Source organism: Macrobrachium rosenbergii, chromosome 47 (assembly GCF_040412425.1).
Source record: "Macrobrachium rosenbergii isolate ZJJX-2024 chromosome 47, ASM4041242v1, whole genome shotgun sequence".
In the NCBI taxonomy this organism is placed as follows: domain Eukaryota; kingdom Metazoa; phylum Arthropoda; class Malacostraca; order Decapoda; family Palaemonidae; genus Macrobrachium; species Macrobrachium rosenbergii.
In genome coordinates, this window is record NC_089787.1 from 22,670,624 (window position 1) to 22,690,494 (window position 19,871).

The 19,871-nt window shown below is 33.8% G+C and overlaps 2 protein-coding genes across 3 annotated transcripts in view; one reads left to right on the plus strand and one right to left on the minus strand.

The window, feature by feature from the left end:
* Positions 1–10,021, plus strand: part of LOC136830629 (gamma-interferon-inducible lysosomal thiol reductase-like) — a 10,314-nt gene extending 293 nt beyond the window's left edge. Inside the window, exons 1-5 of one of the 2 annotated variants that reach the window (XM_067090205.1) lie at positions 1–174; positions 6,674–6,829; positions 7,182–7,373; positions 8,229–8,375; positions 9,260–9,389. The exon at positions 1–174 is cut by the window's left edge and continues 277 nt beyond it. In XM_067090205.1, the coding sequence (XP_066946306.1) occupies positions 1–174; positions 6,674–6,829; positions 7,182–7,373; positions 8,229–8,375; positions 9,260–9,355 (765 nt within the window). In that variant the 3' untranslated portion in view covers positions 9,356–9,389. Of the gene's footprint in view, positions 175–6,673; positions 6,830–7,181; positions 7,374–8,228; positions 8,376–9,259 lie in introns of both variants that reach the window. The other variant, XM_067090206.1, reaches the window with a different exon arrangement.
* Positions 10,022–11,242: 1,221 nt separating this feature from the next.
* On the minus strand, positions 11,243–18,458 carry LOC136830630 (thiol S-methyltransferase TMT1A-like). Its single transcript, XM_067090207.1, has 5 exons — positions 18,064–18,458; positions 15,695–15,855; positions 14,650–14,784; positions 14,173–14,291; positions 11,243–12,275 (listed from the first exon to the last, which is right to left on the minus strand). Exons 1-5 carry the CDS (start codon positions 18,267–18,269, stop codon positions 12,012–12,014), a joined length of 885 nt encoding a protein of 294 aa, XP_066946308.1. The 5' UTR covers positions 18,270–18,458; the 3' UTR covers positions 11,243–12,011.
* Between the last annotated feature and the right edge of the window lie 1,413 nt (positions 18,459–19,871).

The window sequence follows — 19,871 nt, forward strand, 5'->3', positions numbered from 1 at the left end:
CCACCACCAGTAGGCACTAGGCAGTGCTTCGTCAGGCGGTGTAGAGAGCCCAGTGACCCCACCATGAGTGAAAAAAGCTCAATTTTGGCCGTTTTTGGTGGTTTTTGCACCCATGTACCCCTTCTTCTGCTGTGCGTCGGTGCCCTCTGCGTCTCGCCTGCGTCTGCCCTGCCGGTGAGTGGGTTCCCAAGGGGCTCTTTTGTGGGGCATGGTTTGGGCGTGTTACCGAAGGGACCTGCTCGGTTTTTGGCAGATTGTAAGAGAGGCTGTGATAAAGAAGCCTGTGTTTGGTTGTGATTTAGTTGGAGGTAGGAGATGTTGTGATAAAATGAATCTGTCAACTTGCATGTGGTTACGATTTTGTTGTAGGTATGAAATATTATGATGAAATGAACCTATCAACTTCGATGTGGTTGTTATTTTATTATAGCTACAATATATAATACAATACAGCCACAAGTTGTAGGTATATTAGACAATTTATACTATCTCCAGGTCATAATAGCAGGCATTAGGCCTACTGTTCACCATGCATGTGTGTTCATTAACCTTCCGATGTGTCTTCATGAACGCGGCCGATGAGCTAATGAACGCCTTGTGGATAATACATTCATGAACGCAGACGATGAGCTAACGAACGCAACCTTTAGATAAGGAGATAATACATTCATGAACGCAGCTGACGAATACATATCACTTTCCTTACTATCTCTGTGACGTTTATGAACGCGGCCGCCAAGCACATCCTTGTCTCGTCGTCTTGCTGATCATAATCTGACGACCATCTGAACGCACGCGCCCTTCCCAGGGGAGATATAAATCAGTCGACTGAACGCGGCCCATAAATTTGTATGCCACCCTTTTACTTTCTGCTTGGGGTCGCGTTCTTTATGGCGAAAGGGGACTGACAATAAATCGTTCGTTGCACAGGTGGATTTTTGCGACTTTCGTTGATAATTTAAAGGAACTTGTCACTTCGTAGGGAGGTATAAGATTGCTTGTAAATATTAGATTAATATTTAAATGAATGTTTAATGAATATTTAAATGAATATTTAGATGAATGTTTAGTTAATATTTAAATGTATATTCAGTGAATATTTAAATGAATGTTTAGTGAATATTAAAATATTTTAATGAATATTTAATGAATATTTAAATGAATATTTAGTGCATATTTAAGTGAATATTTAATAAATATTTCAGTGAATATTTCAATGTATATTTAGTGAATATTTCAATGAATATTTAGTGAATATTTAAATGAATATTTAGTACATATTTAGATGAATGTTTAGTGAACATTTAAATGAATATTCACTGAATATTTAGATGAATGTTTAGTGAATATTGAGTGAATATTTAAATGAATATTTAAATGCATATTAAGTGAATATTTACATGAATATTCAGTGAATACTTAAATGAATATTTAGTGAATATTTAATTGATATTTTCCGTGCAAGATCTAATAGAAAAATCGACTGTGTTCAAATTGCTTTGAAATCTATTAACAGACGCTATTAGTGTGCTAAAATATTTTAACAGACGCTAGTAGTTCGCGTTAAAATTAATTAACAGACGCAACTGATACGAGTTCTTATTTAACAGACAACAATTGCACGTGTTAGAATTGATTAACAGACACTACTGATACGCGTTCAGATCTAACAGACAACAATTGCACGTGTTAGAATTGATTAACAGACGCTACTGATACGCGTCTAGATTAACAGACGGGAATTGAACGTGTTAATATCTATTAACAGACGCTACTGATACGGGTTCAGAACTAACAGACTCTAGTAATTTAGGATTGATGTTCAAAGATAAAAAATTAGAAGTCACACTTTTTTGGATTCTTATGCTGAACTCAATTCAAAACACTTTTTGAATTCTTATGCTGAATAAAATTGGAAATTTTTTTTGAATTCTTATGCAGAATAAAATTTTTTAAAAATTCGAATTCTTATAAAAAATAAAGTTGAAAAATTTTGATTTCGTATGAAGAATAAAATTGAAAACTTTTTGAATTCTTATGCAGAATGAAAGTGAAAAAAGTTTTTAAATTCTTATGCAGAATAAAATTGAAAAAAACTTTTTGAATTCGTATGCAGAATAAAATTGAAAAACTTTTTGGATTCTTATGCCGAAGCAAATTCAAAACACTTTTTGAATTCTTATGCAGAATAAAATTTAAAAATGAAATTTTTGAGTTCGTATGAAGAATAAAATTGAAAAAACTTTTTGAATTCTTATGAAGAATAAAATTGGAAAAACTTTGAATTCTTACGCAGAAAATTTAAAAACTTTGAATTCTTATACCGAAGCAAATTCAAAACGCGTTTTGAATTCCTATGCTGAAATAAAATTCAAAACGCCTTTTAAATTCTTATATACACGTCTCACCGACTCGTTCATTTCATTTTTAAATAAATCGATGAATCACCCATTAGCTTCTATAAAAAATGTATATAATCTGCCTTTTTCCTCAAAGCGAAATCTCCGCCGGTACGTAAATCCCATGAAATCTCACTTACGGGAGATTTATAAAGATTAGCAGTAATCGCCTATCGCTTTGGCGTCGCTTTCAATCTGATCAATCTGACGTTTGTGAAAGGAGATTATCGTGTTTGCGTCAATGTGATATCACGAACATAAATAAATGCAAATATATCTGTGTGCATTAGTTTGTATTGATGTCGTGTGTGTATATGTATATATATACATATATATATATTAATACATATATATACATATGTATATATATGAATGTGTATTTATATACGTATACATTAACATATTCTTTATGATCCTAAATCCATAAGCTCAATTCGCCTCCTATACAGGTTCGAATCCCACTGTAAGACATGATAAAAAGACCTGTATTTTCAATATACACATACACACCTCTTATGTATACTGCTGTATACCTGTATACTCAATTAGTGTCCAGGAAATTTTTAGCAGAGGTGTATATCTTAACAGGTGTTTCCTGTTGGCTCTGGGTTAATGATCTACAGGTGTCAGGTGAAGGGATCAACACCTGTGGGAATTACCTGTTGGAAGACAGGTCATTTGAGCTTCTGTTTGTTATGTCGTTGCCTGTACAGGTTAATTTTTCAAATTTTTAATTTTCATTTTTTTTAAATTTTTCATGTTAATTTTTGTATTTCTTAAAATTTTTGTAATTTAGGTTTTTAATTTTTCAATTTATTTTTTTAATTTTTCAGTGTAAATTTTTATATTTTTAATTTTTCGATTTTAATGTCTTAACTTTTTAATTTTAATGTTTTAATTTTATCGTTTTGATTTTTTATTTTAATTTTTTTACGTTTTTATTTTCATTTTCTAATTTTATCGTTTTAATTTTTTTTTTACTTTTATCATTTCAGTTTTATTATTTTAATTTCCTGATTTAATCATGCATAATATATATATATATATATATATATATATATATATATATATATATATATATGTATATATGTATGTATATATATATATATATATATATATATATATATGTGTGTGTGTGTGTGTGTGTGTGTGTGTGTATGCGTGTGTATGTGTGTGTGTGTTGAATACTAGAAACAGGGTTCAAAGCACTATTGATGAGGAATTTACAGAAAAGTATTGAACAGCTGTGAGCCACATTTTGCAAATCGGTTGTTCTTTGTTATAGGAATGTATTTATTTATTCAAAGGAATTCTTCCAAAACTCTTTGAATAAATAGATATATTTTGAGCAATATAGGCCTGTAAGCTACCTGGTTATACCTTCACGAGAGAGAGAGAGAGAGAGAGAGAGAGAGAGAGAGAGAATTATTTATTCAGAGAAATTCTTTCAAAACTATGAATTGATAGATATTTTTTTTTAGCAATATAGGCCTATAAGGGAGAGAGAATTATTTATTCAAAGAAATTCTTTCAAAACACCTTGAATAGATAGATATTTTTTGAGCAATATAGGCCTATAAGTTACCTGGTTATATCCTTTACGAGAGAGAGAGAGAGAGACACTTACTTATTCAAAAAAAATCTTCCAAAACTCTTTGAATAGTTAGATATTTTTTTAACAACATAGGCCTATAAGCTACCTGGTTATATCTTTAGAGAGAGAGAGAGAGAGAGAGAGAGAGAGAGAGAGAGAGAGAGAGAGAGAAACAACCCATCATCGACTATCATAGGCCTATCATTACCCAGATCAAAACACGAACACGAGAGAATGATAAAAAAAAAAAAAAAAAAAAAAGAAACTCGCCTCCATTCCACCAAACCTTCCTTATATATTGACGATCCCTTTTTTACGCTCTTTTTTTTTGGAAGGAGTTTATTTTCGCGTTTTCCTCCTTTCACGTCCCTCCCTTCCTCTCCCCCCTCCCTCCCTTCAAAAGCGTCCCCAACGACCGATTAGATCACCTGGGGGAGTATAGGGGGGAGGAGGAGAAGAGGAGAAGGAGGAAAAGTAGTCGGTTAATTCCGTCCATTCACGGGAGGCAGACTGATTGTCTCCCCCTGTCTGTCAGTAGAAGGAGGTTCTTCTCCAAACCGGTTTTTGAGGAGAGAGAGAGGGTGGGGGGGGAGAGTTGGGGGTGGGGGCGTTCAGGCGTTCTCCTGCCGCTGTATCCAGGGTAGAAGAGGGAGTGGAAGAAGAAGAAAAGGAAGAGGAAGTGGAAGAGGGAGGAGAGAAAGAGAGAGAGACGAAAAAAAAGGAGAAGAAGAAGAGGGAGAAAAAGGAGAATAAGCAGAAGAAGAAAAATAAAAATAAGCAGGAGAAGAAGAAGAAGCATAAGCAAAAGAAGAAGAGGAATAAAAAAGGCCAAGAATCAGAGGAAGAAGAAGAAGAAGAAGAAGAAGAAGAAGAAGAAGAAGAAGAAGAGGGAGAGAAAGAATTGAGTGAGTCTAGTTTTGTTTGCGAATTTCCGGCGAACGCTGGAACCTGCCAACCGTTTGCTTGTGACGTGGAACACGGCGTCCTTGGAGAGAGAGAGAGAGAGAGAGAGAGAAAGAGTGTGTGTGTGTGTGTGTCTGTGAGAAAGAGAGAGAGAGAACAATGATTACAGTGACAAGAGAGAATAGAATAGGTTTAAGACATTTCTAGGAAGCAACTGCATCTGCATGAATTCTCATGTACTCTTCTTTTTTGGCAAGGTAGATTAATAAATTGATAAATATGTCAAGGTATAAGTGAATGATTAAAGTAAGAAGTAAAGAAGGAAAAAGATAAATTGATAGATTAATTAAGAAATTGGTCAAAATGTAAGTAAATGATTAAAGTGAAAGGTAAGAAAATAAAATATATTTGAAAACGAAGTACAGTCTTATAAGTACCAATATATATATATATATATATATATATATATATATATATATATATATATATATATATATATATGCCTAAGTATTACAGCCTATCACAACAGTCCAAGGGAAAAAAAACTGTGTCCTGTAAACAATGATTCATATGTTTTTTTTTTTTTTTCATGGATGTTCGTGACAGGGAATTTATGAAGCTTTTTTCCTGCTCTGTTGTTATCGTGTGAAGGTCAGTTGTTGTTTGAAATGAAACTAAATCTTTATTTGTTTGGTTTTTTTTCTTTGTGAAGGGATGGTGTAATTTTTATTTTTTTATTTTGCTTGGATGTTGTTGCAATGTGATTTAGAATTTTAATAAAATGTTTTAAGCTTTGATAGTTTCACGTTTTATTTTTCATATATGTAAACTTATCGTATGGTCAGGAGGAAAGTAAAACTGGTTTTATATTTAATGTCATTGTATATATATATATATATATATATATATATATATATATATATATATATATATATATATATATATATATATATATATATATATATGTATATATATATATGTATGTATATTATATATATATATATATATATATATATATATATATATATATATATATATATATATCTATATATATATATACATATATATACAGTCCTTTCCCCACACAAAAAGAGCAGAAGAACCTTCCTCCCCACACAAAATCAAAAAACCTTCCTTCCCACACAAAAACCTTTCCTCCCACACAAAAAAACAGAAAAACTCTCCCCACACAAAAAACAGAAAACTCTTCCTTCCCACACACAAAAAAAAAGGAATATTCCTTCCCATAAAAAACATTAAAAAAACTTCTTTCCCACTTAAAAACAGAAAACCCCCTTTCCTACTATATAAAAAAACTTTCTTCCCAAACAAAAAACCTCCCTTCCCACACAGAAAAACTTCCTTCCCACACAAAAAACTTCCCCCACAGAAAAAAACCTCCCTTCCCTCAAAAAACTTCCCTCCACACAAAAAAACCTCCCTCCACACAAAAAACTTCCTTCCCACACGAAAAACTTCCCTCCACACAAAACCTCCTTTCCCACACAAAAACTTCCCTCCACACAAAAACTTCCCTCCACACAAAAAAACTTCCCTCCACACAAAAAACCTCCCTTCCCACAAAAAACCTCCCTTCCCACAAAAAAAGACTTCCTTCCCACACAAAAAACCCACACAACTAAAAACCAAACATTGCACCTCCCCCCCAAAAAAAACACTCGCGACTCAACACTCTCAATCTTGTCCCCTTTCGACCCCTACCCCCCCCAAAGAAAACGAAAAAACAATAAACAAAACGAAAAGGATCCTTCCCCAGGGGAACTCCACCGCGCCACCCAGGGTGAAGGTCACCGTGTACTACGAGAGCCTCTGCCCCACCAGCAGGAGCTTTTTCGTCAACCAGCTCTACCCCACCTGGAGGATCTTGTCCGGGATTATGGAGGTCGATCTGAATGCTTATGGGAAAGCTACGGTAAGCTTTTTTTTTTTTTGGTTGTGTACTTATTTCTCTCTCTCTCTCTCTCTCTCTCTCTCTCTCTCTCTCTCTCTCTCTCTCTCTTTTTCTCTCTCTCTCTCTCTCTCTCTCTCTCTCTCTCGTTTGTGTCTTTTCCTCAAAATATCCTCTCTCTCTCTCTCTCTCTCTCTCTCTCTCTCTCTCTCTCTCTCTCTCTCTCTCTCTCTCTCTCTCTCTCTCTATTTGTGTCTTTTCCTCAAAATCCTCATATCTCTCTCTCTCTCTCTCTCTCTCTCTCTCTCTCTCTCTCTCTCTCTCCAAATCTAATCCACCCTCTCATATTCCCCCCCCCAAAAAAAAAAACCCGCAGGACACCACCACCGAGACGAGCCAAAACAACAGCAATGGCGACTTCCTGTGCCAGTGCCAACACGGGCCGCAGGAGTGCCAGGGGAACAAACTGCTCACCTGCGCCAGGAAGTACCTACCTGACGAAGGGGATCTCGTCGACTTCTCCCACTGCGTCATGGACCAGTACACCGGGCTAACGGCAGGGCGCCCTGTGAGAGGATCATTTTTGTTTTGGGGGGGATTATTTTTAAAGATTATTTTGGATTATTTTTAAAAATGATTTTTCATTATTTTTCAACATTATTTTGGATTATATTTAAAAATTATTTTGGATTGTTTTTAAATCATTTTTTATTTTTTATTATTTTGGATCATTTTTTACTTCGTTTGGATTGTTTTCAAAAAATTTTTTTGGATTATTTTGAAGTTATTTTGGATTATTTTTATATTATTTTGGATTATTTTTTTAAAATTATTTTGGATTTTTTTATTATTTTGGATCATCTTTATAATTATTTTGGACTATTTTTAGAACTTATTTTTGATTATTTTTTAATTACTTTGGATTATCTTTATCTTTATTAATATTATCTTGATTATCTTAGATTATCTTAATTGTCTTAAATTATTTTGGATTATTTCGATAATCTTTCATTTATATTTGTTATAATTATCGTAATTTTCGTAAATTATCTTGATGATCTTAAATTATTTTTATCTTGATTATCGTAAATTATCTTGATTATCTTAAGTTATTTTGGATTATCTTGTACTATTTTGTTATTATTTTGAGTTATTTTTGGTGGTATTTTGATTTATTTTTTTAGTTATTTTCAGTTATTTTTTGGATTATTTTGAGTCATTTGGATTCATTTGAATTATCTCTTAGATTATTTTAAATATTTGTTGTATTATTTTGGAATATTTTGAGTTATTTTGAACTATTTTGCTTCAGTAGATTATCAGTGATAATAATAATAATAATAATAATAATAATAATAATAATAATAATATCATCATTATTATTATTATTATTATTATTATATTATTACCGGTCCTTTCATAGTGCGCCGATCGCCTCGGAATCGACTACACCGCCTTAGAAGCCTGCGTTCAATCCCACGAGGGGGGTAGGTTACTGCACGAAGTGGGCATTAAACAATCGACCTTGCTCCCACGCCTCAATTATGTGCCCTGGATTCTGATCGATGATGTAAGTTTGTTTTTTTAAACAATTTTTATTTATTTATTTTTTTTTTTTTTTTTTTTTTGATTGGTTGAACTTTTTTGTGATGGTCAATGTTTTGTTTTTGATTGGTTGCAATCTTTTTAACATTTTATTTTTTTTATGTTTAATTTTTGATTGGTTAATTTTTTTAATGTTAAATGTTTTGTTTTTGATTGGTTGATTTTTTGTAATGTTTAATGTTTGATTGGTTGAGTTTTTTGTAATGTTTGTTTGATTGGTTGAGGTTTTTTGTAATGTTAAATGTTTGATTGGTTAAATTTTTTTGTAGCGTTAAATGTCTGATCAGTTGATTTTTTGTGAAGCTAAATGTTTTCATTGGTTGCTCTTTGTAATGTTTCATTTTTAGTTTTTGATTGGTTAATTTTTTTGTAATGGTCAGTTTGTATATTTTGATAGGTTGAGATTTTGTAATGTTCAAATTTTGATTGGTTTAGTTTTTGGGATGTTTAATTTTTTATTCATTGATTTTTTGAAATGTAAATGTTTCTTTAATTGATTTTTTATCATTTTCAATTTCTGACTGGTTGATTTTTTTGTGAGTGGTTGAGTTGATTTTTTTGTGACTGGTTGAGTTTTGTAATGTTCAATTTTTATTTATTGAATGGTTGTTTTTTTGTAATGTACAAATTTTGATTGGTTGAGTTTTGTAATGTTCAAATCTTGATTGGCTGAGTTTTGTAATGTTCAAATCTTGATTGGTTGAGTTTTGGTAATGTTAAAATCTTGACTGCCAGAGTTCTGTAACGTTCAATTCTTGACTGGTTAATTTTTTTATAATATTCAATTTTTGCGACGCCACATAAACACCAACCCACTTCTCAATCAATCAATTAATCCTCCTGACGCAGGTGTACACGCCACGCCTGAGTTTAGAGAGCGAGAGGAACTTGAAGGGCGTAGTCTGCAACACCTACCAGGGGCCTTCCCCTGCAGAGTGTCCCTAGGAATTCTCTGTTTTTCATATATATATATATATATATATATATATATATATATATATATATATATATATATATATATATGTGTGTGTGTAAGTGAACATACAGTAAAAATCCATTGCTTGTACAAGCAAGCGTAGGACATGTGTCCCTTGCCACTGGAGATATCCTACAAGGCAGCTGAGTGTCCGTAGGACACGTGTCCTTAGAACGAAGGATGGTGCAAGATGATGTAGGATTTTCATTTTAATATTTAAAACCATTTTGTTTGAGTTAGGATTTGTCAATATATTCCTTTTTGGAACTGAATTCGTGATATATTTATTTCATTTAAATTTGCATTTCATTGATGTTTTGTCAATATATTTCATTTTGGAATTGAATTCGTGATATATTTATTTTATTTCATTTGAAATTGTAATTTCGTTGATGTTTTGTCAATATATTTCTTTTGGAACTGAATTCATGATATATTTATTTATTTATTTTGAATTTGTCATTTTATTAACATTTTGTCAGTATATTTCTTTATGGAACTGAATTCACGATATATTTATTAATTGAATGTATTTATTTTTGGACGGGAAATGAAATTACGTAGAAATATATTTAAGTATGAATTTGAGGCACCGAAGGTCAGGTGTTATGAAATAAAAGTTATGAAAAAACTGATGTTTTTATTTTTATTATGACCTACAGGTTAGATATGATATATATATATATATATATATATATATATATATATATATAGAGAGAGAGAGAGAGAGAGAGAGAGAGAGAGAGAGAGAGATATAAATGATACTCTTATATCTTCTCCCAGATAACCCCTTCCCCACCAAACACCTGTCAGAACAGCTGTTATCAAGGCAACAGGTGTGAGTCATATGTTCATTTCTTCATCACTTCTTCTTACGAGGGTAAAAATTGACGAGCACTGACTACAATCCCATTCTATCAATGGAACTACAAGACTTGTAGACTTGCTACAGAACAGGTAAATTTGTAGCATTTAGCAGAGATGTGAAAAGCTATATTTCCTATTCATTTCCCTACTAACTTACTAATTTTCTTATTTATTTATGTGTTTATTTATATTGTTTACAAAATATTACGAGAATCTGATTTTCATCTCATTATTTATCTTTATTTCGAGGTATTAGGCAAGATCATTTTTTATATTTGTTAACTTATTAATATATTTATTTATTCACTTATCTACTTTACTCATTATTTCCTTAATTGTTTATTTATTTCTCTATCTATCTATCTATTTATCTCGTTCACAAAATTTAACGAGAATCGAATTTTTATATTTTTGTATTTTTCTTTATTTTCAGATGAGCCCAGAAGATATGTGGTAAGTGTTTACAATGAAACAAAAGGTATATAGTATTTATCGAGACTTTTTATAAAATAGCACTGTACATTTCTTTTTCATTATAACACACTCATTATCTTAAAATACTTACTTGGACCAATATTTGTCTAAATCAGTGGTTCTCAGTCTTTTTTTTTTTTTATTGGCACCCCTTCTTCACCATCCCACCATATGGCACGAATTAACTTCTTAATTAATTAATAAAATTATTATCCATACTATATATATATATATATATATATATATATATATATATATATATATATATATATATTTAATTATATATACTACTATATTAGAGTAGACACACTGATGATAATCATATGAAGACTTCTGCAAACTTTTTCTTTTTAAAAATGTTCATTGAGATGATCTAGCCAAGCCAAAATTCGTGACAATCTTGCGGCACCCCTAGGCACTGTCTGTGGCACCCAGTTTGGGAATCACTATATGAACTTTTTTGCCTACTTAAAATATTTTGTAGTATTACTCCATAAGAGGAAAATTATACAATATTAATTTTTTCTTCTTGGATTTCAGAATCAAAGATTTTATTCTTATAAGAAAGGTTTGTTGGAAGCTGATAGACTAGACAGGAAAAACTCAGTTTTAGCTAACATAACTTACAGGGTCTCTTATTGGCTAAGGAAATTGCTGAAATGTAAAAAAAGGAGAAGAACAAATTGTGTTCCTATCTCATCTTGGTCCCTATTCGCCATTAAATCTACAAAATATAAATATAATTAATCTCCAAGGGCTTGATGGTATTGTCCTAAATCTTCTGTGGCATCGGTTGCAATAGGTCGTCCTGTTGGCATTGAAGTATTGGTTCTCATTAATGTGTTGCAATGCCCTTCAGTTATGCCTCTCTTGGTAATGCAAGTATTGTTTCTCATTACAAATTTGCCTCTGTTAGTATCGTAGCATTGATTCTCATTATTCGGTTGCAACCCCCCTCAAATATGCCACTATTTGAAATACTGTATTGGTTCTCATCACTTTGTTGCAACGGCTCTCAAATTTGCCTCTATTGGAAGTACAGTATTGTCTCTCATTACTTGGTCACAATACCCTTTAAATTACCCTCTGTTGGTATCTCAGTATTGCTTCTCAATACTTGGTTGCAACCCCTTCAAAGTTGTCTCCTGTAATGTAGTATTGATTCTCATTATTCGGTTGCAACGTCCCTCAGATATGCCTCTGTTGAAAATACAGTACTGTTTCTCATTATTTGGTTGCAACGGCCCTTAAATTACCCTCTTGGCATCGCAGTACTGTTTCTCATTATTTAGTTGCAACGCCCTTGAGATTCGGCTTCTCCGGGTCAAAGACAACGTGGGGCACTGGTGCGTAGTAGCGTTCGGCATCGACCTTCGAGAACCCAGCCTTCTCAATGTTGGGCAGAGGGTCACGGTCTAGCTGGCACCCATCAAAGACGAAAGGCCAAACGGGTATGTAGTGGGTGAAGATATGCTGAAGTTTCCTCCTGAAGGCGTGGTTCTCCAGGTCGAATTCTGTAATGTGTTCCATGAAGTAGAATTTGCCTCCCTGGAATGAAAGGAGAGAGGTTGGTCAATGAGAATTGAAAACTCTGCCTCCCTGGAATGACACAGAGGTTGATAAGTGAGAGGTGAAGAACTGGCCTCCCTGGAATGAAAGGAGAGAGGTTGGTCAATGAGAAGTCCTGGAATGAAGAGAGAGGTTGGCCAATCAGAAGTGAAGAATTGGCCTCCCTGGAATGAAATGAGAGAGTTTGGTCAGTGAGGAGTCCTGGAATGAAAGGAGAAATGTTGATAAATGAGAAGTCCTGGAATGAAATGAGAGAGGTTGATAAATGAGAAGTCCTGGAATGAAATGAGAGAGGTTGGTCAATGAGCAGACCTGGAATGAAAAGAAAGAGGTTGGTCAATGAATGAGGAGTCCTGGAATGAAATGAGAGAGGTTGGTCAATGAATGAGAAGTCCTGGAATGAAATGAGAGAGGTTGGTCAATTAATGAGGAGTCCTGGAATGAAAGGAGAGAGGTTGGTCAATGAACGAGAAGTCCTGGAGTGAAATGAGAGAGGTTGGGCAATGAAAAGTCCTGGAATGAAAGGAGAGAGGTTGATAAATGAGAAGTGAAGAATTGGCCTCCCTGGAAAGAAATGAGAGAGGTTGGTCAGTGAGAAGTGAAGAATTGGCCTCCCTGAAATGGAATGACAAAACGTCCCATATATGAGGGTTCAGTTTTGTATACACATATGAGAGGGTCTGAACTTTTGATGGCTGACTGTACACATATGTGCATACTCGTCAGTGATGGGATTATACAGCACATGCATAAATATGAGTTTTTTTTTTTTTAAAATTTGATGTCTAATTATGTAAATGCTTACTTGACTCATCTGTGTTTGCCTTATTTACATATCATCATCACTAACTACTTGCATAGGTTAATGATGTCTTTTCGAACATTTATTCGAGAATTAGAATGATACTGGAATTTATGTCAAATGAAATTTGAAAAATCCCAAGTGTATTGACAGAGCACTTTGTAAAGATTGAAATATTGCAAGGATGCTGTCAGATTGAGTGTGTGCGTGTGTGTGTGTGTGTGTAAGACTCATGACGTGACATAAGACATGTACACTGCCCTAAAATGGAAGACTACAGTATCTGCAAAAATACAGAACTGAGAAAAATGGTAGATACTGCAGTTTTCCCTTGCCTCACTACTGATTTTGCAGATACTGCAAATGGGACCCCCTAAACAAAGCACTGAAGAATCATTCTGAAACTGCAGTAACTTGTGTATTAGTGTTTCACGAGCCCAGTAGGTGGCATATCTCAATTTCGAAAATTTTAATTTTGCAGATACTGCAGTGTTCCATTTTAGGGCTGTACAGGCGTGAGGTGACAACATGAGAAAATGATATAGTCTATAGTTTCAAGATAGTTGACATCTCAGAGCCTGGGTAAATGTACATGCAAGTCCTGATAATTCACTGAGTTGTGTTATGCAATCTCTGAACTTGGTAACCTTCCTGTGTGTGTGTTAGTGTATGTGTCTTGTGGGGGCAGGGGTAGGGGGTGGGCCAATGCCCAAAACTCATCATCATCCGTCTCATCATGAAGTTTCATCTTAGAAACAGTACTTCCCTGTCATGACATAGCAAGAATCGAGAGTACAGATAAAGGTGCTGCTGATATGGAGAAATTTAAGGACTGTATTTGTTTTATCTGTCAAAACTTTGTGATAAGACCCCTTTGGTCCTTCACACGGCCTTTTATATATAAAGTATATACATAATACATACGTACATATACAACTACAAATTCCCCTACATGACCATACCAACATATATATGCCACGCACCACATAACTACATAAAACTATAACCCCATAGACTACATAACACGAAATACCCAAAAAAAAACACACACACACAAAAAAATGAAATACTCACAGGGGCAAGTACACGTTTGATCTCACTGAGAGTTTTGTCGACATCTCTCACCGTACACAATACAAGTGTCACAACCACCACGTCTATTGAGTTATCGGGTACCATGCTCATGTCTTCGCCTGTCGGGGAATAATGATTAAGTATTAGAAAGAACGAGAAAAAGAAATGTCATTGTATTCTATTAAAGGATAATGAATATTATTATAATGAATATATTTCATTCTACAGATAAGTTTGGCCTGTGAAGAATTTATTATTATTATTATTATTATTATTATTATTATTATTATTATTATTATTATTATGCGGACTTGTTCCATATTAAAAGAGGTTTATGTTCTGAATAATAATAATAATAATTTCAAGTCATTGGCCCCTATGGGCTCGTTCCATATGAATAGGACACATCTGAATAATAATAATAATAATAATAATAATAATAATAATAATAATAATAATAATAATAATACAATTTACCTGTGGCAATGTGGAACTCCTCAGGGTGAATGTGGGAAAATTTCTTGATGTTTGCGTAATAATAATCCTTATAGTAAGGATTGGGATCCACTACCACCAGGTGGCTTCCCTCGGGGTAGAAGGCGAAGTTCACACCTGTAATTAAGGATTTCGGTTTGAGGATTAGAGGGGTTTATTTGTAAGTCAATTTTTTTTCGTTTTGTATATTTATTTATATTTTTTGCTTATTAATGGAATATCATCTGTGGTTATTTATGGTTTCAAGTATATATATATATATATATATATATATATATATATATATATATATATATATATATATATATATATATATATATATATATATATATATATATATATATATATATTTTTTTTTTTTTTTTTTTTTGATCTCTCTCTCTCTCTCTCTCTCTCTCTCTCTCTCTCTCTCTCTCTCTCTCTCTCTCTATATATATATATATATATATATATATATATATATATATATATATATATATATATATATATACATACACACATATCTCACCCCAGGTACAAGTACCTGTACCCACCTGTTACCAGATCCAGGTACAAGTACCTGTTGCCCACCTGTACCAGGCAGGTATAAGTACCCGTTACCCACCCGTACCAGATCCAGGTCCAAGTACCTGTTACCTACCTGTACCAGGCCCAGGTACAAGTACCCATTACCCACCTGTACCAGATCCAGGTACAAGTACCTGTTACCTACCTGTACCAGACCCAGGTACAAGTACCTGTTACTTACCTGTACCAGGACCAGGTCCAAGTACCCGTTACCCACCTGTACCAAATCCAGGTCCAAGTACCCGTTACCTACCTGTACCAGATCCGGGTACAAGTACCTGCCACCCAACTGTACCAGGCTCAGGTCCAAGTACCCGTTACCTACCTGTACCAGATCCGTACCCATTACCCACCTGTACCAGATCCAGGTACAAGTACCTGCCACCCACCTGTACCAGATCCAGGTACAAGTACCCGTTACCCACCTATACCAGATCCAGGTCCAAGTACCTGTACCTACCTGTACCAGGTCCGATCTCCAGTATCCTTATGGCATTCTTGTTGCGCAGGTCGCCCTCGTTGGACACAACATTCGACAGGCTGTCGAAGAAGGCTTTCTTCACCAGGTCGAGTTCGACGAAGACTCCCCGGGTGCACAGGTGCATGACGTAGGCGCACCACCTGGAATTGACAGGTTAGGGAATGAGTGATGACCTGTAACCTGTAATTTACAGGTCAGAGAATGGGTGATGACCTGCAACCTGTGATTTGCAGGTCGGAGAGTGTTGCAGAACCTGTCATTTACAGGTCAGAGAATGAATTTACAGGTTACACAATGAGTGATGACCTGTAAACTTGTCATTTACAGGTTACAATGAGTGATGACCTGTAACCTGTTATTTACAGGTTACAATGAGTGATGACCTGTAACCTGTTAGTTACAGGTTACAATGAGTGATCGCCTGTAACCTACCATCTACAGGTCAGAGAATTAGTGATGACCTGTAACCTGCCATTTACAGGTCAGAGAATTAGTGAAGACCTGTAACCTGCCATTTACAGGTCAGAGAATTAGTATTGGCCTGTAACCTGTTATTTACAGGTCAGAAAATGAGTGATTCTCTGTAGCCTGTAACAGGTTACAGAATTTGTAACGTAAACAAAGTTAGAAGAGAATTAACAAAGGTTAATAGAGAACTCGATGGTTTGTGACTCTCTCGTTTATTGTTGGTTCTTTGTTTAATTCTGTTAAATTCGTTGTTTGTTTTGATAAAATCTTTTGATTATTTTGATAAATTCTTTTGTTGATGTTGGTAAATTCTTTTGTTTATGTTGATAAATTCTTTTGTTTATTTCGATAAATTCTTTTGTTTATGTTGATAAATTCTTTTGTTTATTTTGATAAGTTCTTTTGTTTATTTTGAGAAATTACTTTATTTTGATAAATTCTCTTTGTTGATTTTGATAAATTCTCTTATTTACTTTGAGAAATTCTCTTTGTTTATTTTAATACATTCTTTTGTTTATGTTGATAATTTTTTTTTGTATATTTTGATAAATTCTTTTGTTTATGTTGATAAATTAATTTTGTTTTTTGTTAAATTTTTTTGTTTATTTTGATAAATTCTTTTGTTTATTTTGTTAAATTTCATTTCGATAAATACTTTTGTTATTTTGATAAATTCTCTTTGTTTATTTCGATAAATTCTTTTGTTTATTTTGCTAACTTTTGGTTGTTTTTGATAAATTCTTCTTATTGACAGCTGATGTAAGTGGGTCCTGTTGCTAAGAGAGAGAGAGAGAGAGAGAGAGAGAGAGAGAGAGAGAGAGAGAGAGATCATCTCTGAGGCCTCAAGATTAGATACGATTTAGAGTACTCTTGTCTAATTATAATATGTATCGTAAACCGCCCCCCAACCTCTCTCTCTCTCTCTCTCTCTCTCTCTCTCTCTCTCTCTCTCTCTCTCTCTCTCTCTCTCTCTCTCTCTCTCCCTGGTCGTTCCGAGTTAATGATATGTTTCTGAGTCAACATATTTAGCGTAATTTTAGTTAAGATTTATGTAAATATCATTTACCTGGCCCAGGTGTTTGTGCATGTATGTGCGTGTATGTGTTTGTTCGTATGTGTAGTAGATAACTAAATGCGCGCCCGCAGGAGAGGGTGAAATAGATGGAGTATGCTTTTTTTGGGGGGAGGGCCAATTTTTGGTGAATATTCAAATTTTTTGTCCATTTTACCCAAATAACGTCAAAATTATTTCGCCTCTTTGTTATATAATGTTATTCTATATTTCAAATATGACAGAATAGCGTTATTAAGTCTTTGAACTTATATAAATAACATTAGTATTCACTATTACGTAAAAGAATTATTTTCCTAAATAACATTATTATAATCATTACTTCATTATCGTTACATTTTTCAAAAGCTTATAATGGTATAGTTTATAGATGAATGTTCATCTAGCAACTATAAAACTATAAAACAGAAAGAATTTTAATTAGAGTATAGTAGAGAGAGAGAGAGAGAGAGAGAGAGAGAGAGAGAGAGAGAGAGAGAGATAGTGGTTTCTAAATCTGTATCCAGGCTGGTAAGCATTCGTTAGCTTGTTGTTTTGACAGGTGTTGCTGCTTTCTCTCTCTCTCTCTCTCTCTCTCTCTCTCTCTCTCTCTCTATTGATGGATAGATAGACAGATAGATATTTGTACATAAGTAGATAAAGAGTTCAGTTTATGCATATGTTTGCCATTATAATTCACTGATATATCGAGTAAGCATATAATACTTACTGTTATATATAATTTTATTTTAAATATAATAAAAATATTGTGACAAAAAAAACAATTTCAAGATACAAAAGCATTTTAACACACTATCACAAACAATACCTGTCTTTAGTAGCCACAACAATCTTCTTGACAATCCAGTAGAACAAGAAAATGTACAAGAAAGTGTTGGCATGGACGAGCAACCAAGAAAACCAAGTGACGGATTCCTGTTCAATTTCTTCTTCTTCTTCTTCGGCGAAGAGACTTTCCACTTCGTCACTTCCAACGGTCTCGATGTCCGAGTCTTCCATAGGCGAAGAGGCCATGTTGAATGTTACGCTGTTATATCACACTTTTTATTACAGTTTTAACTTGAAATATTCTTATTCTTTAACTCCCTGACAACCGTGACACCTTTATCCGACCGTTGGCAGACCGAGGACGTTACTACGGCGCCTTGTTGTCAGTCGACGCGGGCCAACGCGGTGCTGCCATCTGTTGGCAGAATGAGGAACTGCAGAATACCTCTGGCAGCCCGATGGCCGCTTAAGGTACACTTGCGTCTTAAGTTCATGAGATTTGTCTGTATATTTACGTCTTTTTCGTCGTTTTCAAGACGTTATGCGTCCGTTCTGACGCTTTAGGTACATTAATTAAAGTTTTAGTTAGTTTTTGTACATAAAACCCTACCAACATCTTTAAATTACGATTTATTTCAGCTTGTTTACGAGCGAACTTTTGTAAACAAACAGATTCCGTCAAACTGCGTCAGCAACAATGCCGGGGAATTAACACTTAATTTTCCTAATTGACTCAATGACGCCTGACGTTTTAATGATTTTGATTCCGTCAATTGTGACAGCAGTGCCATTGGTGGCCATCAGTGGTGGGGGGGAGTCCTAGGTGGGGCCAAGATAGTTTTGGGGGGCCAAAGAAAATAACATAAAACTATTGTACTGTTCTTGAATGCATATATCTATGTGAATGAGGAGAATAAAAGTATTTGTGAATTAGTAAACCTGCATTTGAAAAATTAAAGAGCTCAATTTTCAATTAATTTTCAAATCTTACTATATGCAAATGTATCAAATTATATATATATATATATATATATATATATATATATATATATATATATATATTATTTATTTAGTCGATTTCTTATTTTTCCCGTTTTTATATTACATTATTATCTAAATCTTCAACATTATTATTTTATCATTATTTTTCAGGGGGGCGGGGGCATGTGCCCAGTGCCCCGACCCCTGGATCTGCTAGTGGGATGTTATCTAGTTATCTAGTTATCTTGGTGGCTTATCTTTCACATATATGTATGTATATATATATATATATATATATATATATATATATATATATATATATATATATATATATATATATATATATATATATAAATATATATTAACTTACGGGTTGTTTTTCCACGCCAGAGGTTGCCTTTGTTTTTTTTCATTAATGATTTTGTAAACAAATGCATTAACTTGTTGGGCTTTACTCCACGCCAGGGGTTGCCTTTGTTTATTCCATTAATGATTTTTTAAACAAAAGCATTAATTTGGGGTTTTACTCCACGCTAGAGGTTGCCTTTATTTTTTCATTAATGATTTTTTAAACAAAGGCATTAACTTGCTGGGCTTTACTCCTCGGCAGAAGATGCCTTTGTTTATTTCATTAATGATTTTTTAAACAAAGCCATTAACTTAGAGGTTTTACTCCACGCCAGAGGTTGCCTTTCATTTATTTCATTAATGAATTTGTAAACAAAGTCATTAACTTGCTAGGTTTTACTCCTCGGCCGAGGTTGCCTTTGTTTAGTTCATTAATGATTTTGTAAGCAAAGGCATTAACTTAGAGGTTTTACTCCACGCCAGAGGTTGCCTTTGTTTAGTTCATTAATGAATTTGTAA